This window comes from Gossypium hirsutum, chromosome D05 (genome assembly GCF_007990345.1).
Source record: "Gossypium hirsutum isolate 1008001.06 chromosome D05, Gossypium_hirsutum_v2.1, whole genome shotgun sequence".
Taxonomy (NCBI): Eukaryota; Viridiplantae; Streptophyta; class Magnoliopsida; order Malvales; family Malvaceae; genus Gossypium; species Gossypium hirsutum.
Window position 1 is genome coordinate 9,460,628 of NC_053441.1, and position 24,782 is coordinate 9,485,409.

General features: G+C 33.2%; 2 protein-coding genes across 7 annotated transcripts; both read left to right on the top strand.

The window, feature by feature from the left end:
- Positions 1-10,117: 10,117 nt before the first annotated feature.
- On the top strand, positions 10,118-16,059 carry LOC107906327 (protein LSD1). 6 transcript variants are annotated; one of them, XM_016833296.2, is made up of 8 exons: positions 10,118-10,366; positions 10,457-10,518; positions 11,059-11,172; positions 13,494-13,604; positions 14,520-14,632; positions 15,507-15,578; positions 15,693-15,746; positions 15,879-16,059. In XM_016833296.2, exons 3-8 carry the CDS (start codon positions 11,061-11,063, stop codon positions 15,918-15,920), a joined length of 504 nt encoding a protein of 167 aa, XP_016688785.1. In that variant the 5' UTR covers positions 10,118-10,366; positions 10,457-10,518; positions 11,059-11,060; the 3' UTR covers positions 15,921-16,059. The 6 variants fall into 6 exon arrangements, with proteins under 6 accessions (XP_016688785.1, XP_016688784.1, XP_016688786.1 ...); XM_016833295.2 differs by having other exon boundaries at positions 10,119-10,366; positions 10,457-10,528; XM_016833297.2 differs by lacking the exon at positions 15,693-15,746 and having other exon boundaries at positions 10,123-10,366; positions 10,457-10,528.
- Positions 16,060-17,420: 1,361 nt separating this feature from the next.
- Positions 17,421-24,651, top strand: LOC107902743 (lysine-specific demethylase JMJ18). The gene is made up of 12 exons (XM_016828867.2): positions 17,421-17,642; positions 17,835-17,868; positions 18,925-18,996; positions 19,450-19,527; positions 19,630-20,130; positions 20,239-20,463; positions 20,740-20,901; positions 21,670-22,038; positions 22,177-23,239; positions 23,334-23,437; positions 23,576-23,770; positions 24,199-24,651. The coding sequence occupies exons 3-12, from the start codon at positions 18,946-18,948 to the stop codon at positions 24,292-24,294; spliced, it is 2,844 nt and encodes a 947-aa protein (XP_016684356.2). The 5' UTR covers positions 17,421-17,642; positions 17,835-17,868; positions 18,925-18,945; the 3' UTR covers positions 24,295-24,651.
- Positions 24,652-24,782: the final 131 nt, after the last annotated feature.

A 24,782-nucleotide genomic window follows, 5' to 3' on the forward strand; every position in this document is an offset into this window, starting at 1 on the left:
AACACCTCTAACCCGAATCTGTCGCAGAAACAGGGTTACGAGCATTACCGAAGTTTACAAATTAATTATCAGACATTTCATTTCATCTAGCATTCATATTTGAAACCAATCAAAATTAAAACATTAATGAGCCAACGTTGGCCAAATTAACTTATACATGCCATTATAACCAGAATCAAATCATCCAAAATTATCGATAGAACCAATGGATAGTGTGATATATCTTTGACAAGCTTCCAACCCAATCGAGCTTTCGATAATCTGTAGGGTAAATAAAAAAACAAATACGTAAGCAATGAATGCTTAGTAAGCTTGTGTAGTCTTTAATCATATTAGTTCATTTAAAATATGAAATCTATACATATCAAGAATAATCCAATATTAATACCATAGTACTCATGAAGCTATATTCATCGACTCACAAGGTGAATAAATTCACAGTATCATTTACATATTATCCCAAGCTTAGTAGGATTTTATATAACTTTAACTCTTCATAATTTCTTTATTTTCATTTGCATTTCTTTACTTTCCACACTTATTCCATATGTGTGACACACAAATCATAAACATATCATTTAACCATAGTCACAAGCTAGTGCATTTAACTAAAGCCTTTCCGAATTGATCACATGATAAGTCATTTCATAAGAAATTGCATAATTTAAACCATACCACTTTTTCATGAGCACTAGCATATTTTCTCTCAAATACTTATCAATTCAATGCTTCGATTAAATAATCATATTACTATTCAACCAATAGCTTGGCACTTGCCTAAGCATCGTACTTGCACACATTACATATAAACTCATCATGCATAATTTTCTTGTATCAACATATTAAAGATAATCATACATTTACATGTCATGATACATATCATTCTCTTATCGTTTCTTTATAGGCATATATCATTTATTTCATTATTTCGATATTTCATGTACCATCATTTTCATGAATTTCACGTACATACCGGTAATAGTTCATTTCAAACTCATGTTATCTCACTTCAGAACTTTACCCGTTATATCATTTAAATATCAATGGTTATATTTATTTCAGATCAATACCAATGATAATCTATAAATCTTTCAATTCAATTACATAAGTCTTTTACCGTTTCTTTCTGAATCGAAGAACGACTTACGAATATAAGTACATCGTTCTTTGGTGCCATAGTCCAACTATGGTCTTGCATATACAAACACTACCGTGGTCCGACCATGGTCTTACATTCATAGTACCATAACCCAGTTATGGTCTTATCCGTCAATTCATCCTCTGCCACAGAACAATTGTACTCAATCCCGCGTTCAATCCAAATTGAGTATTAAATTCGATAATATATTTCCAATAATAATTCATTTTTCAATATTTATAATTCAAATTGGCTTTCATTTGTTAACATCATATACTATTACATTGAGCCTTTATTTATCTCATGAACAATTAGTTCATGCTTGCTATTACATTTTCATATTCAATTCATGTTTTCAATTTATATTCTACAATCATGTTTCCTTTCAATGGCTCATCTGTTTCATTTCGTTTAATTTAACTTTTCATTTAATTACCCCTATTAACAGACTCGGGCTTTGGCGGATACACGAATCCAACCAAACACACCAGTACGGCACATTGTGCCTAAACGGTACATAGTACCTGATCAGTAATCAGTAACGGTAGCAGTAACAGTAACAGTATTCAATACACAATGTGATGAATCTGTAACAGTAACGGTAACAGTATTTGACACACAAAGTATCGAATCGGTAACAGTAACAGTAACAGTAACAGTATTCGACACACAAAGTGTCGAATCGGTAACAGTAACGGTAACAGTATTCGACACACAAAGTGCCGAATCGGTAACAGTAACAGTAGTCGGCACATAAGTGCTGGATCAGTAAGTTGGCGAAAACCCGTACTCATCCATATCCTATGGCATGCCAACTATATCCGACTAGCTCGACTAGTTAATAGGGTATTTAATTCACTTTTCAGTACAATTTCCATCTTAGTTTAGCATCAATTATAATTCCTTATTTCAATCAATTTCACAGTATTGCAGTAATTCATTATTTCAGTAATTTCATAGTTCAATGCAATACACATAACAATATTCAGTAACTTCACAATTCAATTCAATGCTAACACATATTTCTTATTCAATTCAATTTACTAAATTCAGTTCAATACTAACACACACACATATATATTATTCATCACCAAATAACATTCACTTTAATCAAAATTGTACAGAATATTGTTCATACGAACTTACCAGGCTAATTTGCAGAAATACCAAGATATAAGGACATTTTGGTATTTTTCCATTTCCATCGATTTTCTACCCGATCTTGATCTAGATTAATATTTCATTCAATTTATTAATTTAAATAATAAAACAATTCATTTCATGCAATTTGGTCATTTTGATATTTTTACAAAATTACCCTAAAATTTTACCTTTATTCAATTTAGTCCCTGAACCTATAACATGTAAATTAGCTATTTTAAAATAAACTCATATTAGCTGAATATTTACATATATTTTTCCTCCTCCTCCACTCCATTCCACATCCTTGATATATATAATACCATTATTTACTTGTTTACTCATAACAAGCTGTTCACTTGAGTCATAGTCACTAAATTAATTATATTTTAAGATACAGAACTTCGAATTGAGATACACAAATTTTATATGAAACTAGACTCACATATATTCTTATCATAAAATTTTCAGAATTTTTGGTTTAGTAATTAAGCACAGTTTATTCTTTAAATTCACCTCTATTCTGCTGTCTTACAGTTCCAATGCTTCTTCACTAAAAATTAATTATCTCCTCGTACGAGATTCAAATGATGCTACCGTTTTCTTCTATTGAAAATAGACTCATTAAGTATTTTAAAAATATAAATTTAAGCCCCTAATTATTTTTATTCAAATTTTTATGATTTTCCAAATTGAGAACAGGAGAACCCGAAATCATTCTGACCTTGTCTCACAAAATTTATTATATCTCATGATTTACAATTCCATTACTTAAACCGTTTCTTCTATGAGAAACTAGACTCAACAATATTTAATTCCATATTTTTTTCATTCTTTTATTTGATCTCCACAATTTATGGTGATTTTTCAAAGTTAACCTACTGCTGTTGTCTAAAACTGTTTTAGTGCAAGATGTTGATTACTAAGTTTATAACTCCCTTATTCCCTTTCTCTATAATATTTCTCATCACTTTCACTTATTTCCCTTCACTAATATATCAAGAACATAAGACATTATATAATAAAACTCTACTATAACATCATTTCTATGCTTTTTCAATAATATCAAACTTAAAAATATATTGAAATCTTGATGTTCTTACCTTGTCCTATTAGTTTCAACATTTAACTTGATTTTCTCTCTCCTCCAGCTTCTCTTTCTTGAATCCAACTTGATATTCTAGCTCCCCATAGTCTCCTTGTTATCTTTCTCTCTTGATGGATATGGAAATTCTTTTGATTTCTAGGTGAAAATGATGAATTTTTGGTGAAATGACCAAATTGTAAAGAAAGCAAAACTTTCTTTCTTTCTCTCTTCTTCTCACGTTTGGTGCATGGGAAAAAATGGTAGGATGATGATTTTTCATCTTTCTTTCCACATATATATACTAAATAATAAAATAATAAAATATCATTTAAAATTAAATTAAAATATTAATAAACTAATATTTATTTAATTAATCTAAAATATATCCAACATCATCATTATCTTCTAGATTTCTCTCTCCTCTAAATGATCATTTTGCCCTTTATGATCTTTTAAAATTCCATCATTGAGTCATTACTTAAATTGGTAAAATTACAATTCAATCCCTCATAATTCTTCACCTATTCAATTTGGTCCCAATTCATTCATTTTCCTTAGTTTCTAGATTATTCCACCCTTAAAATATTTTCACTATTAGTCCTTCAACCTTTTCATATTTACACTTTAACCCCTCAAATTTTAAGTATTTACCATTGGGCAACAAAATTTTTCTCACTTTTACGATTTAATCCCTTATTGCATTAATATGTCATAATATACTTCCCAATGTTGTCATATCTCAAAATTTCCCTTCTTGTTACTTTATTTCCTTATTTTACTATATCAAAGATACTATCTTACTTTTTTACTGTAATAATTTTCGGGATATTACACGGTACGCCTCGAGGAGTTTTGAGTATTTGAAGCTAACCACTCATGAAGATCATCTGAGAAGAAATTACAACTCTAACTTATCGGAATAACTTGCAACCACACTTCTCTCGTTGCGAGGCAATCTCTAATCACATGCAAAACATAATTTGATTCATGTTCGCAAAACAAACAAGAGCTATCATGTTCAATCCATCGCTTCACTCATTCCACATTAGTAAGTAATTATTGTTTAAGGAGAAGCCATAAAAATATGCGAACTCTTTGAGGGCCTTAAAACTTTCGAGCAAAATTTCAAGTCGCATCTCTTAGATGCCAAGATCACTCTTGAAGCAGCCAATACACACTTTTAATGGAAAAAGAATCTGTTGAGATACAAAGCCAAGCAACCGCTATTTTGTCTTTAGTAAATATAATTTAGTAGTAAAATATCAAGAGGCTAGTTAAAGAGTCAAAAATATTTTAATTTATGTTTACCTGTGTTAAAATTTTACAAAATGAATTATTTATTTGTATAAAAATAATGAAGAATTTCACTATATTTAATGAACTTCAAGATAAAATTTGAATATTTCAAAAAAAAAATCAAATTCCACCTAAACAAAATTTCTTTTAAATTTTCATAATTTTATTTCATTTAATGTACATGAGGTAGCAATTGTCTCGTTTATTTATATTTGAATATAGGAGGAATTTAAATCTATTTCATTTATCTATTCTTAATTTTTTTTACTTTTAATTTTTACCAAATTTAAATATAATAACTAACTCATTTTACAAATTGTCACAATATGGTATATGCAATTTCTTAAATATTTTGTTTTGATAATATACTATAATTTTAAGATTGATATCTCTTAACCCATATGAATTATAATAGGAAAAAATAAAGGCAAAATTAGAATTTATAAGTATATAAGATCTAAATTCATTTTTTTTACAATCTAATATTGTTAGAGTTGTGTGACCCAAATTCTAAGAGATTGCTTGCAAGTCAAGTTAAACAAAATATATTTTCTTTCTAGAAGATTTAGTATTTATGAGTATAATATATTTAACATTTATTAACGTAATATATTTGACTTTGATTAGAATTAGGTTTTTTCAACCTATAAATAGATGAAGTCGAAACTCCTCTTGTAATTATTCGAATTTGACATAATGAATTTTCTTTTCCTCTGCCCGTGGTTTTTTTCCTGAAAGAGTTTCCACGTAAAAATCTGTGTTTTTTATTTTTATTTCTCTTTTCTTTGCGATATATTGTCATTACCGACGTTCTATTTTACAAATTGGTATCGGAGCTTCCGTGTTGTTCATCTCGATCACGGTAATGCGTCTTTAAAGTATGAAATTCTGCTACGGATAGATAAGATGCCTTCGACATTAACGGATGAAGAGAAGAAGCGTAAGGATCGAAAGACGTTAACACAATTACATCTGCATTTGTTTAACGAAATTTTGCAGGATGTGATGAAGGAGAAGACTGCCGCTACATTATGGAATAGGCTGGAACAAATATGTATGTCGAAAACTCTAACCAGCAAGTTACATATGAAACAACGTATTTATGCTCATCGTTTGAAGGAAGACGTATCTGCGCACGAATATTTAACAGTGTTTAAAAAAATTCTCTCAAACTTGAAGGCTATGGAGGTTCTTTATGATAAGGAAAATCTAGGGTTGATTTTACTTTGTTCGTTATCCTCGTCTTATTCAACCTTTAGAAACACGATTTTATATAGCCGCGAGTCTCTCACAATTGATGAGGTTTATGATTATTTGACCTCGTATGATAAGATAAGCATCTTATGGTTAAACCGGACTTTAAAGGAGAGGGTCTCATTGTTCATGGGAGACAAGATCAGAATGTTGATGATAAACGTGGAAGGACACAAGAACAAAATCCTCGCGATAAATCTAAGGGTAGATCGAAGTCTTTAAACAGAGGTAAAACTTGTAACTTCTACAAGAAGAAATGGCATATTAAATCTGAGTGCTATAAGCTACAGAACAAGATCGAAAGGGCTATGAATCAAAAGGGAGGCTGCGAATCAAAAGGAAAAACAACCAAAAGATTCCGATGAAGCTGATGTTGTAGAAGACTATAGCGATGGTAAACTTCTAGTCGCTTCTGTCAACAATTCTAAAGTGAGCGAAGAGTGGATCCTTGATTCGGGCTACACCTTCCACATGAGTCTAAATCAGGAATGGTTTACAACTTACGAAATAGTGTCTAAATGTGTTATTTTGATGGGAAATAATGCTTCATGTAAAATTACAGGTATTGGAACGATTAAAGTTAAGATGTTTGACGGAGTTGTCAGAATACTTAGTGATGTGCGACATGTTTGAAGAGAAATTTAATTTCGTTGAGTACTCTTGATTCAAAAGGGTACAGATACACAGTTGAAAGTGGGGTTTGAAGATTTTCAAAGGTTCACTCGTTGTGATGAAAGGGTAAAGAAAGACTGCCAAGTTATATATTTTGCAGGCTTCTACTGTTACTGGTGATGTAGCTGTCGCTTCCTCTTCTTTGTCAGATGATGATATTACTATACTTTGGTATATGCGCCTAGGGCATATGAGTAAGAATGACATGGCAGAATTAAGCAAAAAAGGACTTCTTAATGGGCAAGGAATTTTCAAACTAAAGTTCTGTGAGCACTGCGTTTTTGGGAAGTAAAAGAGAGTTCGATTCATTAGAGGAATCCATAACACGAAGGGAACGTTGGAGTATATTCATTTTGATTTGTGGGGGTCATTCAGAGTGCCTTCGAGAGGTGGAGCTAATTATATGCTAACTTTTATTGATGATTTTTTCAGAAAAGTTTGGGCGTTCTTCCTAAAGCAGAAAAGCAATGTGTTTCCGCATTTAAGTCTTGGAAAACTATGATTGAAAAATAGATGGAAAAAACAAATAAAATACCTTCGCACAGACAATGGCTTAGAGTTCTGTTCTGATGAGTTTAATAAACTGTGCAAGTTAGAAGGGATCGTGAGACACTTGACAGGTCGTCATACTCCACAGCAAAACGGCATTGTAGAACGAATGAACAGAACGATCATGGAGAAGATTCGATGTATGTTTCCAAATGCCAATTTACCAAAGTTGTTTTGGGCCGAAGCAACCTCTACTGCATGTTTTTTGATCAACCAATCTCCATCCGTTGCCATTGAGAAAAAGACTCCACAAGAGGTATGGTCTGGTAATCCTGCTGACATTCTGATTTAAAGATCTTTGGGTGTCTTACGTATGCTTATATTAATAATGGAAAGTTGGAACCGAGATCCATTAAATGTGTTTTTCTTGGTTATAAAGCTGGTGTAAAAGGGTATAAGTTATGGTGTCCTGAAAATAGAAAAGTTGTGATTAGCAGATATGTTGTTTTTGATGAAACTGCTATGCTACCTAACTTATCTCTTAAAAACTCTTCCAATAAAGAAAATCAAAATCAGGTGGAGCATCAAATTAATCCAGAATCTACAACAAAGTCGACTCCTCAAGCTAGTACAAAAATTCAGAATAGAGTTGCTTCTTTACCACAATACTCTATCGCTAAAAACGGAACTAGAAGAGAAATTAAACCTCCAAAGAAGTATACTGAGGTTGATCTAGTTGCTTATACTTTAAATGTGGCTGAAGATATAGATGCAAACCAAGAGCCATCTAATTATTCTGAGGTGGTTAGTTGTGAAGACTCAAAAAAGTAGATGTTTGCCATGCAAGAGGAGATGGAATCACTCCACAAAACAGAATATGAGATCTTGTAAAACTTCCTAAAGGTAAAAAAGTTGTTCGTTGTAAATGAGTGTTTAAAAAGAAAGAAGAGACTTCAGGAGTTGAAGAACCCAGATATAAAGTAAGGTTTGTTACAAATGGTTACAGTCAAATTCCAGGAGTGGACTTCAGAGATGTGTTCTCCCCAATTGTGAAACATAATTCAATTCAAGCTTTGCTTGGTATTGTGACCATGCATGATTTGGAGCTTAAGCAGTTAGATGTAAAAATTATATTTTTGCATGAAGAATTTGAGGAGGATATTTACATGCAACAACTAGAGGGTTTTACAGTCTCAGAAAAAGAGGGCTATGTTGGCTTGCTGAAAAAGTCCTTTTACTGTTTGAAACAGTCACCAAGACAGTGGTACAAGAGGTTTGAGTCCTTTATAACATCTTATGATTTCTAAAGAAGTAGTTTTGACAGTTGTGTTTATTTTAAGAAAAATAATGATGGTTCTTTTGTGTATCTACTCTTTTATGTTGATGGCATGTTGATAGCAACAAAAAATAAATGAGAGATAATAAATGTCAAAGCCCAACTAAGTGAAGAATTTGAGATGAAAAATTTGGGACCAGCAAAAAAAATACTTGGTATGAAGATTCTCAGAGATAAAAAAGTAAGTAAATTGTACCTAAGTCAAAAATGGTACATTGAGAAAGTTCTTTGCAGGTTTAATATGCAGAGTGCTAAGCTTATTAGTACTCCTTTAGCAACTCATTTTAGACTTTCATCGGCTTTGTCTCCACAATCAGATGATGAGATTGAGTACATGTCACATGTTCCATACTCTAGTGTAGTGGGATCTCTCATGTATGCTATGGTTTGTTCACGTCCAGATTTATTATATACAGTTACTGCAGTTAGCAGATACATGGCAAATCCCGGTGAAGAATATTGGAAAACAGTTCAGTGGATTTTAAGATACTTATGAGGTACTACTGATGTTTGCTTACAGTTTGGAAGAACTAGAGATAGAGTCACTGGGTATGTTAATGCTAATTTTGCTGGAAACCTTGATAGAAGAAGATCTCTCACAGGTTATGTCTTTAGAATAAGAGGTTGTGCAATTAGTTGGAAATCCACTTTACAAATTACAGTCGCTTTGTCTACCACTGAAGCTAAGTACATGGCGATTATTGAGGCTTGTAAATAAGCTATTTGGTTGAATGGACTGTTTAGTGAATTCAATGAAGACCTTCAAATCAGTACAGTATTTTGTGAAAGTCATAGTGCCATCTTTCTTAGAAAAGATCAAATGTTTCATGAGAGAACAAAACACATTGATGTTCGGTATCATTTTGTTCGTGATAATATTGCTTATGGTGATATTGTTGTGAACAAAATTAGTACTCATGAATATCTTGCAGATATGACAACTAAGTCACTTCCTATAACCAAGTTTGAGCATTGCTTAGACTTGGTTGGTGTTCATTGTTGAAGTTAAACCCTTAAGGGGTTTTATGAAAGAGGTGAAAAACTTGTTCGTTGAGAACTTATGTTAAGGTGGAGATTTTTAGAGTTGTGTGACCCAAATTCTAAGAGATTGCTTGCAAGTCAAGTTAAACAAATATCACTTCTTTTTAAAAGATTTAGTATTTATGAGTATAATATATTTTGCATTTATTAACATAATATATTTGACTTTGATTAGAATTAGGTTTTTTCAACCTATAAATAGATGAAGTCGAAACTCCTCTTGTAATTATTCGAATTTGATATAGTGAATTTTCATCTCCTCTGTCCGTGGTTTTTTCTCGAAAGGGTTTTCCCGTAAAAATCTGTGTGTTCTTTATTTTTATTTATTTTTTCTTTGCGATATATTGTCATTACCGACGTTCTATTTTATAAATCTAGTATGATAATGACAAATAATGTCTTAAATAATCCCACATTTCAATCGTATTATGGATCAGTTTAGTATTGTTTCTAAAAAATATTATTGGGACACAAAACACTTTGGAGATAAAAGCATTGTTACATAAGACGTTTTGAGCTGTTCAAAAGTATTTTTAAAATAAAAAATACTTTGCAAAAAATATAATATGAGGTAAACAAAAGTGACCATGAGTTTAATTTACTTTTTAAAAGAAATTAGACCTTCAACAATTAAAAACAATAATAAGTAAATAATTGGAGGGTAAAAGTGCAAAAATCCTGACAGCACAAAGCGCAAGGCTTTTTGCGTTTTGCTTCGGTGTTTCCAAATCGGCCGAATCCTAACGACAGTTTTATGAAAACCAAAAATTCAACCAAATCTCCTAATTGAAGAGAGGAAAAACGTAAATTTACAGGATTCCTAATTTACGCGGATCTCATCATATTTGTAAATTTCCCCCTTTTCAGAACATTTTTCTTTTCCCCTGATTTCAACCTCTCCGCCTTCTTCAAGGTAAAAGTTAACCTCATTATTTATTTATACATATTTTAAAAAAATTGCCTCTTAATTACTTTTAATATTTGTTTTTAATTTGTCTGGCAGGAGCTTTAAGTCTCAAGTCGTTTGCTCCTTGAAAGATCGGAATTGGTTTCTTGTTGAAGGAGGTGAATTCGGGTATATCTTTTTTTTTTCGAATTCAAATTATAGTATTTTAATAAAATTCATATTAGGATTTTAATTGAAAATGAAAGAATTTTAGAAATGCTGTACTAATTTTGCCGACGTGTAACGAATACACGATTAAAGGGACAAAAAGAGGAAAAAAAACACTTCAGGGAAAAAGTGGCTAAAGAAAAAGACTATGCACCAGATAATACTATTTCTATTTGAATGCTTGTTATTTTGAATCTCTTGATCTCGATTTTTGTTCTATAGTGATTGCGATGCATATTGCAGTATATCTATTATTGTACTTTTAGGTTGCCATTGAATGCTAGTTGTTAAACGAATCTTGCTGCGCCTTCTTTGATACATATTTTTATATCTATTCGATTTATTTTTACTAGTAATTTTGGCGTTTTTGAATGTTATGGATATTGACCTCTAGATGTCGTGTTGCTACGTGGAGGTTGCCTAGCAATTGTAAATTGCTATAATGAGGTTTATGAAGAGCAGCTTTACATCTTTCTTTACAATGATTGCAGATATGCAGAGCGAGGTCGTTTGTAGTCGGTGTAGGAACATTCTTCTTTATCCTAGAGGGGCTACAAATGTGTGCTGTGCATTGTGCAATACAATTACCCAAGTCCCTCCTCCTGGTAAGCTTCAGTTCTCATTCTTATAAATTGACAATTTAAAATCATCATCAGTTTTCTGAGGTTGTGACTTGTTAATAGTTGCTAGTTTCCGGTATTTTCAACATGAACATGATTATTATTAGCTGAAACTCAAAAGAGATGTACATAGTAAAATTAGTAAATTTTTCTCTCGGCTGTAGCTATGATCTGCGAGTGGCATTGAAAACTACTTCATGTCAGAAAGAATACTTGGGCTTACCGGGTCCCTTTTTACCCCTTAATAATTTCACCTAGTTATTCCTATGCATTAGGCTGTCTCCTTGAATAGTCCTCTTAGAAACTACTGTACCTCTTCATTAAATAAATAATGACTTTGGTTATCAAGACCATGGACATCTAACTGACCATATTTATAATCGTACTAGAATCTTATTTGAAAATTTAAAATTTACTAAATTTGCCCCCTTGACAAAATATTGGTCATTGGCGTTATAACGAAATGTGGGCCTAAATGCTGAAATGAGAAACGAATTGATTGGTACAAATGATGGAGCTGGGTTTTTGTCTTCGCTATGGTTGGATTTAATCTGTTGTGAGCTACGCATAGCAGCTATAGTATAAGTTTGCTTGAATGCTATTTATCAATGTAGTAAGCCACAAGCCTTGTTCTTACTTATTGTGCAATTTGAGATCGCATTGCCTTACTTGTAAGTTGATATATGTTTGTTACTATTATCACTGATATGTATGTGTCAAACCTGAGAATACCTTAGTACTGACTTCTTCACCCTCCAACGGCCTATAAACTGTCAGAGGCCTATGATTCCTGATTCTATTCTCTTCCTTTTGTTCATTAACCATCGGATGGTCACCTATTTTGCGGAATTGCCAATGTGTTTGATTCCTGCAATGATTTTCCGACACTTCCTGTATTTCTCTAATCACTTAAGCTTGTAGGATGCCAACATTTGTTAGTTCTTAATTTTGTAAGCTATCTTCTGGTTCATACTTTTGCTATTTCAATTTTTCTTTCAGAGGAGAAAAAGCAAAGAACATATTCTGAAGAAATAAATACTATGTAATCTTTTAGATACCAAAATTTATTGTTTTACATTTATGCAGACTAGAAATGTTAGATTGGTGAGACATTTTAGGCCTTTGTTCATCTTTTAATCAATTATCCTCTGGTTTTTAACCATTTGTTTTTGCTTTATAGAAGCTTTTGGAAAGTTTACCCAAAATTAAATAGTAAAAAGGAAGTAGAAAAGCAAAGCAATTACTGAAGAGTTCTTTAGTTTTTTCTTAGCTACACTTTTAATAACTGTGATTGGATTTGGGTGGGTTGGCTGCCCAAGAATTCATTAAGAATTTCGAATCCAATGCCATACTAAACAAGCTAACATATTATATACCTCAATTTGGTACAATCTGAATTGTTAACTTGGGAGTGAAGCATTGACTCCACTAAACTCAATTCAACTTGATAATAAAACATAGTAAAAGCAAACTTGTGACAGTTCATTAGTGAGAACTTACTGCTATTTGTTTTAGGGATTTTGATGTTATGTTCTTGGGTAATTGTTCAATATACTTTTAGTTAGACATAAGTCATTCCATTGTAGAGTTTCTTTCTTCTATAGTTACTTCTTTATGTAAACTTCGTTGTGTATATGCTAGATAACAATTAAGTTTGAATGGCATGAGCACACCCAATAAACCTCAAGCATTTTTTGTGGTCCCTAAACCATACTCCATCGGAACTGTTGTTAGCATGACTCCATCTTGGCAAGCTGCTAAAATCTACCATTCAACTTGGTTTGATTGTAGCCCACCCATATTAAGGTTGTTACCCATAACATTTGGGCATTTTGGCAATATTAACTTCCTTTTATCTGGTACTCGGACATCAACATGCAACTGGCTTTGGACTATAATATCTAAAGGTTTGTTTATCAGAACAACTTGTCCAGATTAGTGATGACATTCTTTAATTTCAGGGTGATAATCTGCTAACTAGTATGGCAGTTCTCTTGGCACTAGTTTTCCTTGTCCTTTTAATAGACGTCTGATTGCAATCCACTGTATTTTATATTTAAATGAGTTATCTTTTTTCTTTTTCATCGGGTTGCCTTGATGTATACAAACAATCTGGTAATGCTAATAGGATTGGTGGCGTTATATAAAATTTTCTACAGAAATAATAAATTAATTTAAGGCAAAGAAACAATAATATAGGGTGAATGAGTAACAGTCCTCTTATTTAGATATGTAAACAAAGTAAGTTCAGTATCTGATAAAAATCTTATGGCTTGATAGTCCATGTTTTAAAATTAACTCTGTAGGAATGGAAATGGCTCAACTCGTATGTGGAGGGTGTCGAACATTGCTAATGTATACATGTGGAGCAACAAGTGTAAGATGCTCTTGCTGTAACATCATTAACCATGTGACAGGTATACTATACTTATATGTGTATATGATTTAAATTTGTGGTTATAACATTTGGAAGTGCACAAATGTTGCTATTAAATGGTAAGTCATTTTGGGCTTTGATGAAAGTTTAATGCTTGTGGATCGATCCTTATACTACTTTCTCTAATCTAAACAAGTTTAAGAGTGTTGCTCGGTTTATTGGAAAAAAGTGAGTCGCTCTGTTTGCTGATTAGTGCTTCCCCATCCTGTATTCTGTTTCCAGGCATCACAATGCATTCCTCATGGATCCATTTTATATTATCATTTTCTTTTACTAGCAGTCTGAGCTGCTTCAAGTAGTTAAAGATCTTAGAATGTTACTAAACTTTGTCTGCCATCTGGAGTATTTGCTGTTCTGATCATATTACGAACACACCTTACATCATTTAGCATACGATTGCAGTTTTATGTGCTGTGGATTTTTTCAGTTGGACCGTGCACTTTTAGGTTCTGTGTTTGTGGTTGTTAATCATAGGTTTGTTTGTGACAATTTAAGCTATTTCAGTAACTAAATGATCTTAATATGCTTCTTTTCGAAAAGTAGCTAGATCATTTTGGACTTTATTTGTCTTTTTTTTTTCCTCGAAGTGGAACTTTTATTTTGAAAGAATATTGGTGTAGTAAAGTTAAGTCCTGAAGGTTTTTAGTACGAGCTCAAGCATTCCCCTTTTGTTAATGAGAATACTATCCTGAAGCTGTATATCTCCTATGAACTTTGGGATTGAGTATGTACCACACAGTATTTTCTTCTTTGGTTCCTCATTCAACCTTTTATCAGTGCATTTCCATGTTGCCTGGTAGTAGTTTGTTCTATATGTTTATTCAAATTTTCTTCCCCACTTTTATGGTCCCCATTACTGACTTTTTTTTCTTGGATCTCATTACCATGGAAAAAGCATCCAACCCGATGGCTCACATCAACTGCGGGCACTGCCGTACAACACTGATGTATCCATATGGAGCTCCATCAGTCAAATGTGCTGTCTGTCATTATGTTACTAATGTTGGTGTAAGTGTATGATTGAATTGACTCAACTTTTCACTAGTCCATCTATTATTAACATTGAATATATTTCCAAGAATTTGCAAAGATTTAGTGATTTACTTACGTTTCACAAGTGGCTGAAAAAAGACCATATTAATTCATAAATTGCTTGAAAGCAGCAATTCTGTCACTTCGTATATTATTGCTTGTTTTCTGGTAAAAGGTCACATGATGCCTTTTTTTTCCTCTCAAAATCTTTAAATTCTTTACAATATCTCTGAATGTATTCGAACTATTTCTGAATGTCTCCATTTATCTGGTTTGAAAGTGGTTGTTCCAAACTTCTTATGCTTCTTGTTTCTGGGTTTTCTGTCCATGCCTCTTCTCTCTAAATTATTCAACTCGGGGGCAATATCTCTCAAACTTGATCTTACTTTCCCCGGTGTAGTGATTGATTCAAGGCTGAAATCAGTTAGTGGAAATAGTATTAGGTCCCTTTCCTGAAACAGCCTTTTGGTGAGTTTATATGTTGGGTCTCTTTGATGTGCAACATTTCACTTCTTGTCATTCAATGGAGTAATTTTTCTTGAACATCATGTTCAGAAAGCAATAGTTTAAAGTTTAAACTAATTAACATTTCTATGGCCTTGATTACACCTGGTATAGTATTCACATTATTGATTCTCGAAAGCTGTTTTCTGGTTTATTTTCCCTTTTGAAAGTGAATTAATTATCCTTAATCGGAAGGATTAAGTACTTATTCCTCTGCATATGTGTCCATGCAATAAATATCTTTGACACCCAGTGGCATTGTGTGAGACATGGCATATACATTTATGCCTAGAGAAGTTGTTTTTGGAGGTTTACCTACTCACTCGATTTCTCATCTATGTTTCAGACGGGTAATGTAAGGTGTCCACTTCCGGCAAGCAGACCGAATGCCACAGGGACTATGCCATCTACTTCAACAGTAAGTTCTCTAAGTTAATATCCTCCCCCCCCCCCCTTCCCTTTTTTTTTTTAAATGTGGATAGTTTCAAGTTATTACCTGAGTCTAACCTTTTGGGCGATCCCTCATTCTCAGAGCCAAACAGTAGTAGTTGAGAATCCCATGTCAGTTGATGAGAGTGGCAAATTGGTAAATATAGTTTAACTGCATATATATCTACATGAAGTGTGTTCTTCATTGTCACGAGCATTTATACTATAAAAGTTGGAACATGGGTGGTGAGGAAAAAGGGTTTTCTGATAGAAAGTTATGATATTGCAGGTGAGCAATGTGGTGGTTGGCATAACAACAGACAAAAAATGATCCAATGCTGCTTTTTTTCTTTTCTTTGTTCTTTTTTTGGATTTCATTGGAGGAGAATGCAAACAAACATGGTTATGAATGCAGCGCCATTAGTGGTGTATATTATATTGAAAATGGAAATCATAAACACTTTGTTCAAGGAACTGTGTCCATTATCCATGTTCATATCCATATCCATACCCGTGTCTGAGCTCATGAAGTGGTAGGGAAATGTGTAATGTTTGCTCACATGTATGTAGTTTAGCTAGAGCTGACTGAATGGTCGGACGGATTTTTTTTAATATTCTTTTAATTTTTTGAAATTTTAATACTCGAAATTGGATTAAACGGTTGAGTTGGGGATCGATGGCATGACAGATTCGGTTCTAAAAATAGGGCTTATTTGTGTTAAATAAATATGGACTTTCAAGATTAAATAAAGCAAGGTTTTTTTTTCTTTTTTTTTTCTTTTTCTGGATATAGAGATTGCATACCAACATTGAATTCGTCCGCGGGCTGGGTTGCAGCCCACATTTTTTTTCTGTGCTCAGGCCAATTTTAGTTCGACAAGTCGAAATCCACTATTTGCGTTCAATATTAAGTGTGTTTTAAGAGTATTTTTATAATTAAATTGGTTAAAAGTATTTAGTACGTTGAGTCGGTTTGAGTTGCAAACTTATCTGGTCGAGCAAGTAGCTTAACCTTTTGATGGCTTTACTAAAACTGCCAAAAAAAAAAACCCAAAAACTTATTGGAGTATGTTTGATTATATTTGATTTCTATCTAGTTTGATTCACAAGTTAAAAATTGGATTATTTAAATTAAAATTAAAATTAAAACAAATTTAATTTATAATCAATTTTAGGTAGATTCTATCGTAAGTTGCTTAAGTTTTTTTAATCACTTAATTATAAAAAAAAATTCAAAATGATTACTCACATTCATTTCAATCATCTTTAATATTCAGTTAATTTCAGTTCAATTTTTTAAAAAATAAAACACATAATAATCACAATTTTTTCAAAAACAAAATGATTGAAAATGTTATCACTTCTAAAATGCACTCAAATAACAAAAAAATAAAGGAAAAACATAGGTGAAAATAGAACTGAAATGGAAAAAATCGTAATAAAGCAAAATAGTAGCAATATATTAATGAGTATTTCGATTATAATAGTGTTTAAATTAATTTATATTTATATGAGTTTTAATAATTTAAATTATATAAAATTTTACATTCATTTAATTACTTTTTTTAGTGTTATGTACTGTAGGATCTAAAATAAGATTAGTAGAAGTGAAGTAGAAGACAAGTAAGCACACTCGGTGGTGGTTTTGTTAGTTGTTTGCGGGATTCCGTTGAATACTGCGTGCGTTTCGGTTTTCGCGCTTTCTATTCTACTTTTCTCTTTTTTTATTTATTATTATAATGTACATATTTATATATTTTCTTTTTATATTACAGTTTCTAAATTAATTATTGGTTTTATTTTATTTTAGATTTATAGTAACAAATAAAACATATTTCAATTTGGAATTTAAGCTTTTGAATTAAAAATAAATAAAGAAAATATAATAAACAACAAGAAATTTAGTTCGAATGTAAAAAACAAGAATATTATTATTATTGTTTTTACTTTGAGATTTTAATAAAAGCAGGGAATACAAACTTTGCTTCCTGGAATTGGTTTTGGAGTTACAGTGAAATTGTACTGAGAATTAAGGTTCGCTTTTAGAGCAACGGTGAGTTTTTCAATTCCTTATTTCATAAGTAAATTTTAAAAAATATATTAATAACCCTTATATATTAAAAAAAAAACTCATGCCAATTTCTAGGGTAGATCATGTATTTTTTGTTAGGCAATTTACCAGAAAGATTTTGTTAAAAATTTATTTATTTTTCATAATTCTTTCTTTCCCAACTGAATGTAACAGTTGAATAATAGCAACGGATTCTCATTCGAAAGAGGTTAGATTGTCTCTTTTCTTTGTTCATATAATTTTGATTCGCTTTTTCTGAGATGTGTTGATCTGTTTTTTTTTTTTTGCGCTCACACGTCAATTACATATGATGTTTCTTTTTTATTTTTTGGAAGTAATTTTTGTTGATATTTTTTTCAATAAATAGGTAATGTTTCGAGTGAATATTTACAGGCATTATGGATTTCTTTGTTTAGAAAGTTTTGATGTTGTTCATCAGATCATTCAGTTATAATCAGTGTTGCTTAAAGTTTTCTCTTCTTTTAAAACAGATGGAACTGATATAAGAAAATTTTACATTCTCAATCATCTGTTCTACTGCATCAGTTTGGGCCTTCTTTGATTAATTTCATTTTAGATGTAATTATTTCACTTATTTTGCTTTTCTTGTATGTGTGAAGTATTGTATGGGAACTCGTAATCTATCACTCTATCGTGAGTACTATTGTTGCTGTTGATATAGAATCGATTCAGGTTGTATACGTTATTCAGAAAATGAAAATATTTCTTATTAATGAACAACCAATCAGAAGTTGCCAGAAACAAAAGCTACTCATTCTTATAGTAGAAGGTAAGACCGAAGATCAAATTGTTAGAACCGATCGTGGATAGTACATCCATCTCTGGAAAATTTCTTGTCAACTTTCATCAGTAGTCCTCCTTAACTTGATTTCTTGATATGCTTCATAACTTGGTTGAAATCAACTTTTAGTAACTGCCTTAAAGAGTGCTGAAACCAGGGCATACTTTTTGTTATCTTCTTTATATTGGTTGATGTCACACGATGTTTGTATTGAGGGAAGGAACCATATTGATTTGACACTGTTCTTGTTCTTGTAAATTTGCATCTCTCTCTTGTGTTCGTATAAATGCATGAATGTAAGTATATAAATTTGTATGGATTTAAATTTAAATTTTAATATGTGCGTGTCTGTTTACATTGTTAACATGGGTCATATTATGTCATTTGCAATGCAATAATTAGTTCAGGCTAAGATTAAGAAACAGAAAAATACATGAATTCCTAACAAAAGATTATTTGCAGGACCATTCTTCACAACTTTCCATGAAAAGAGATAATAATATAGAGCCTTCAGGCAGTCCTCGAAGTCGAAAGGTAATTTAGTGCAGTTTTTAGTAGACTCAATGTAACTAATAGGGCAAAATGACCTCTTTGTGCTGACATATTTGTTCTACCACAATAGTCTGACCATAAATAATTTCTGTTTTTTTCTGGGTTACAAGGCAACATCTCAAAGTAGGCATTTTGAATCTAGGAAGAGTCTAGATTTTCCGCATGGATTTTGATGGCCATTTGAACTTTCAGGCCTCATTATGTGTAATTCAAAAGTTAGTGGAGGAAAATTTCTGCATCATACCTGAAAGACTGAAGTTATAAACGTCCTAGCAGAAGTGTTAAGACTCAAACTTTTGCAACAAGAAACAAAATTTATCTTCTTTAAAGTTCTCCACATTTGACTACATTGTTTAGTTGGAACCATCTGATAACCCTTTAGCTTTATCCTCCAAAACTCCTTTGCTTTATGAAATTGTTGCCGGTATATTTTAGGTTTCAGCAAGATGGGACCCAAATGAAGCATGCAGGCCTACCATTGATGATGCTCCAGTCTTTTATCCAACTGTTGAGGTAATCTTCTCTTTTAAGAGTAAAGGGCTGGTGTCAGCTTTTTCTCTTTTTATGTTATTTTATTTTCCTGAAACTTAGAATTTATGATGTTCCATTTACTAGGAGTTTGAAGACACACTTGGCTATGTAGAAAAGATTCGTGAAGAAGCTGAATCATTTGGTATATGTCGGATTGTTCCGCCTCCTTCTTGGACTCCTCCTTGTCTTCTTAAAGAGAAAGATATATGGGAACATGCCAAATTCTCAACACGAATTCAGCAAGTTGACTTACTTCAAAATAGGGAGCCAATGAGAAAGAAAACTAGAAGCCGAAAACGTAAACGGAAGAGGCAATCAAAAAAGGGAGCCGCTAGAAGATGTGCCAATTCTAGTGTAGAATCTACTTCTGCGAGCAGTGAGAAGTTTGGCTTTAGTTCTGGATCAGACTTCACACTCGAAGAATTTCAGAGATATGCAAATGAATTCAAGGAGACATACTTTCAGAGGGACCGTGATGAGGATTTAAAGCCTGGTGTGGTTGAATACTCGAAATGGGAACCTTCTTGGGAGGATATTGAAGGTGAATACTGGAGGATAGTTGAGCAGCCAACTGATGAGATTGAGGTATGTTTAAATATTGTCTCCTCTTCCTTACAGATTTCATTCATGGAAATCTTTATTTTTCATGGAAATCTTTATTTACTTCTAGTGGAGTTTGCTATCATATTGCAGGTATATTACGGAGCTGACCTGGAAACAGGAACATTTGGCAGTGGGTTTCCTAAGGCATCATCTATGTTAACTGGAAACGATGCAGATAAATATGCAATGTCAGGTTGGAACCTAAACAATTTCTCTCGCCTGCAAGGTTCTGTGTTATCTTTTGAAGGATGTGATATATCTGGAGTTCTAGTGCCATGGCTCTATGTGGGGATGTGCTTCTCATCATTTTGTTGGGTAAGGACTAAAAACTGCTAGAAATAGAGTTCTAGTGCATGGATTAGGGATGGGAATAACTCTCTTTTTGAGGGGCATCACCATCCCACCTTTATTCCCTGTGTTTTAGGTTTGAAATTTGGAACATCTTTTTGTTATTATACACATGCAAGTAATTGGTTGAATTTAGTATGTGTAGAGTAAAAAGTGGCTACTCATGTTTGACAATTTGAATGGTATCCAAGCCTTCTTTTTTCTTTTTATGTTCTCATTTGTACTGTATTATGGTTCAAGCAGCATGTTGAGGATCACCATCTTTATTCACTAAACTATATGCACTGGGGTGATCCAAAAGTATGGTATGGAGTGCCTCAAAACCATGCTTCCTCTTTGGAGGCTGCAATGAGAAAGCATCTGCCTGATTTATTTGAAGAACAACCAGGCTTACTCCATGACTTGGTGAGACATATTTGTTTTACTTTTACCTTTATTTTATTTTGTTGGACTTTGCATATTTTCTACACTCTTTCATTGCTTCTTGGAGCCATGCTTGTTTTCTTATTGGGTTATTAATGTGGAACAATTATTCTCAAATTAAAATTCCAATTCCTCAAGCACCTTTATCCTGCTTAACTAGGCTTTTGTACATTTTAAAATATTAATAATGTTGAAATTGTACTGTTGAACACTAGAACATGCACTCTGGTGTCAATCTTAATAGGTCATAGATGTATAAGTCTTGGACCCTGGTTTCCAAGACATTGAGGGATCTCTAAGAGAATCAGGTATAAAAGAGAAACACATCTAGGTTGTTTTATCAGCTGGCAGTTTATTTTTTGTATAATTCTTGTTCATAGCCTAAACTGTTAGTTACCCTGATGTGATTGTAAAACTGTACCTTTTGATGTAATCCTAGAGGGTCAGGTCAGGTTGTGTTGGTGCCTGGTGATATTCATACATATTCACCACCAATGTGCTTAATCAAAGACTACACTGATTAGAAACACTGATTAGAACACCATTAACTCAGCTCTAACTGAAATTTTTAAACAAATGCCCATGAAATGATTTCTTAATATCTTAAAGTTAAAAATCTCATTATTTCTTTCATTTCATTCTTCTTCCTAGATGTTGAATCCGTTCCTTGTCTTTCCTCCAGTTGCATTTACCTTTTTATGTTTCATTAGCTTAATACATGCATGAACTTTATGATCCATCTTTGGGCAGGTTACTCAGCTATCTCCATCAATTCTGAAAGCTGAAGGTGTACCAATCTATCGAGCTGTACAATACTCTGGGGAGTTTGTTCTTACCTTTCCAAGGGCATACCACTCTGGGTTTAATTGTGGCTTCAACTGTGCAGAGGCAGTGAATGTTGCCCCTGTTGATTGGCTAGAACATGGTCAACATGCAGTGGAGCTCTATAGTGAGCAGCATCGCAGGACATCACTGTCCCATGACAAGCTGCTCCTAGGATCAGCTCGGCAAGCCATCCAAGCTCTCTGGGAGATATTTTTTGCTGGCAGAGAAACTCCAGGAAATTTGAGGTGGAAACATGTCTGTGGAAAGGATGGAATGCTTACGAAGGCCGTTAGGGTAGATTCTTCTCTCTCTCTCTCTCTCTCCCCATTTGGTAACAGAAAGACAAAGAGCTAAATTTTATTAACTTATTTAAATACATATGCACATTATAAATGAAAAACTTATTCATGCTAAGATTATCACTGTTAACAGATGAGAGTGCAGATGGAGGAGGAAAGAGTGAATTGCCTTCCACCTCACTTACCCTTACGAAAGATGGAAAAGGACTTTGATTTGGAAAGTGAGAGGGAATGCTTTTCTTGTTTCTATGATTTGCATCTGTCTGCCTGCAGCTGCAACTGCTCTCCTAAGCAATTTGCATGTCTAAAACATGTAAACAATTTCTGCTCATGCCAAATGGAAGACAGATTTGTCCTCCTTCGCTACACCATTGATGAATTGCAAATGCTAGTAAAAGCCCTGGAGGGAGGAGTAGATGCTGTTAAAGTATGGGCATGCAAAGATATTGGGCTGCTTCCTGGTAAAGATTGTGATGCTTACATGCCTAATTTGGTTCAGGATAGTGAGGCAGTAAAATTAGAACCTTCTGAACCAAGCGGAAGTTGGTCTAGTTCCCGGCAAATGGAAGAAAAGGCGAATATTAGTTCTTCCTCATATGGTCATGTTTCAGAAGTATTGCACCAGCATGGGACTAAATTAAAAGCTTCTCCTTCCACCGGAGGTTGTGAAAACAATGCCTATAATATTGGAGTTCTTATTACGGAAAACAGAGTGAACTTGGAGCAGGATGCCTGCATGAAGTTGAATCTTGATATTTTAACTGATTATCCTGCAAGCAAGTCAGTAAATGCTTTGGATAGCCCTAATAACAAGAGTGATGTGGAGATATTTTTGCCCTCCTTTAATCAAGAGAAAATTTGTGGCTTTGATGAAGTAAGAAAACCTGTTCTAAAGAGACTCAAAAGTGATTGTAGTTCATCAGTTTCTCAAGAATCTCCCAACAAGTATCAGCATTCAACTTCATGTGTTCATCAGGATTCTGATGGCTTTGATGGCAAGAAATTGTTTGATGTTGAACTTCATCCAGGACAATCTAATACATTCTGGAAGACAGCAACTGTCAATAGCTCAGATTTAAATGCATCTATTGTTGCCCGAGGTGATCCATTGTTGATTTCTTCTGTGGAACCTTTAAGTTTTGGATCTGTCATGTTAGGAAAACTTTGGTGCAGCAAGAAAGCCATATTCCCAAAAGGTACATTGCAATGGAATTTGATCCAATATTTTACTAATTAATCACATCTTTCTTGCTGGTAGAAGGATTTTGTATCCACAATTGAGTTTTACAGGATTTAGAAGCCGTGTTAAGTTCTTTAGTGTGATCGACCCAACAGAGACTTCAACCTACATCTCAGAAGTCTTAGATGCTGGGCCCCTTGGCCCTCTATTTAAGGTGAGATTACTTCTTGCTCTTCTACTTTGGGCATAAAGGTTCACTTGTAAAACTCCAGTAATCAGTCAATGAATTTTTCGCTGAGTTGGCCTGCTAGTAGAACCTTACGTTCCTCACATCTGTTATTGTATATTTCAGGTCACTTTAGAAGGCTGCCCCACCGTAAGCTTCTCAAATGTGTCGGTGGAGAAATGCTGGGAATTGGTAGTGCAGCAACTAAAACAAGAAATTTTAAGGAGCAACCTTGGGGAAAGAGGCGTGCTTCCCTTACAATCACTGAAGAGAGTCAATGGACTCGAAATGTTTGGATTTCTCTCACCACCCATAATTCAGGTATAGTTGCCATTATAAAACTTAAATCTGATTCATTTGACTGCTAGCTTTTTAGATGCTTTCTCATAATTACATCTGAAATGGAATACAGTTGCTAATACATTGCTTACACTAGCTGGCTTACCAATAGAATCCTCATGATTCTTATCATGATACTGGAATATGGCTTACCAAATATAATGATGCGATAATATTATTTATTAATCCTTAGTTAGCATTAGCACCACTGCCACTGTGCCTTTTAACTAAAAAACAATTTTATCTTATCAAAGCCTTTTGATATCGTTTAATTCTTATTACTCGAAGCGTACTTTTATCAGAATAACAAACATACTGACACAAATTTATGTCTCACAGTTTGTCTTGTCAATTTTAGTTGTGATATTTGAATTCAGTTATATGGTCCTTAACAAATTGCTGTCTTCCAGGCTGTTGAAGCTCTTGATCCAAATCATCAATGCTTGGAGTACTGGAATCACAAGACTAGTAGTGATAAGAATGAAGTTAATAAGGATTTAGACTGAGTTGACCGGCAGGATAGGGGAACCGAAAGCAAACATTTTTGGTGTCGTTTCGAGAAAATAGGAAGAGGTAGACAGGTAGTTGTAAGAAGAGTTGAACATAATGCGTAGTGAGGCAGAAAGTGGCATATAGATGAGATCCTCAAAAGATGTAGATTAGTCGAAGACGGTGGAGATTTAACAGTTTTTATCTTTGGTACAAAGAGGGCGTGGCTGTAGGTTAAAAGGAAGGGTTTGGTTGCTGAGTTGATTCTTATTGGGACTAGTTTTAATCTTCAACTTGAGTTTTGGATTATCAGCTTTCACCTGGTCCATATGCCTTAATCATGAGAAATTATTTTATGAATCCTTTCTACATCATCATTAATGGTCCCTCCAATTAAAAAAGAATACATTTGTCTTTTTTTCTATATTATATGCACATTTAGACTAAACTTTCATATCAAAGATAATATGTCCTCTTTTAATTGGACGAGATCATAGATGATGTA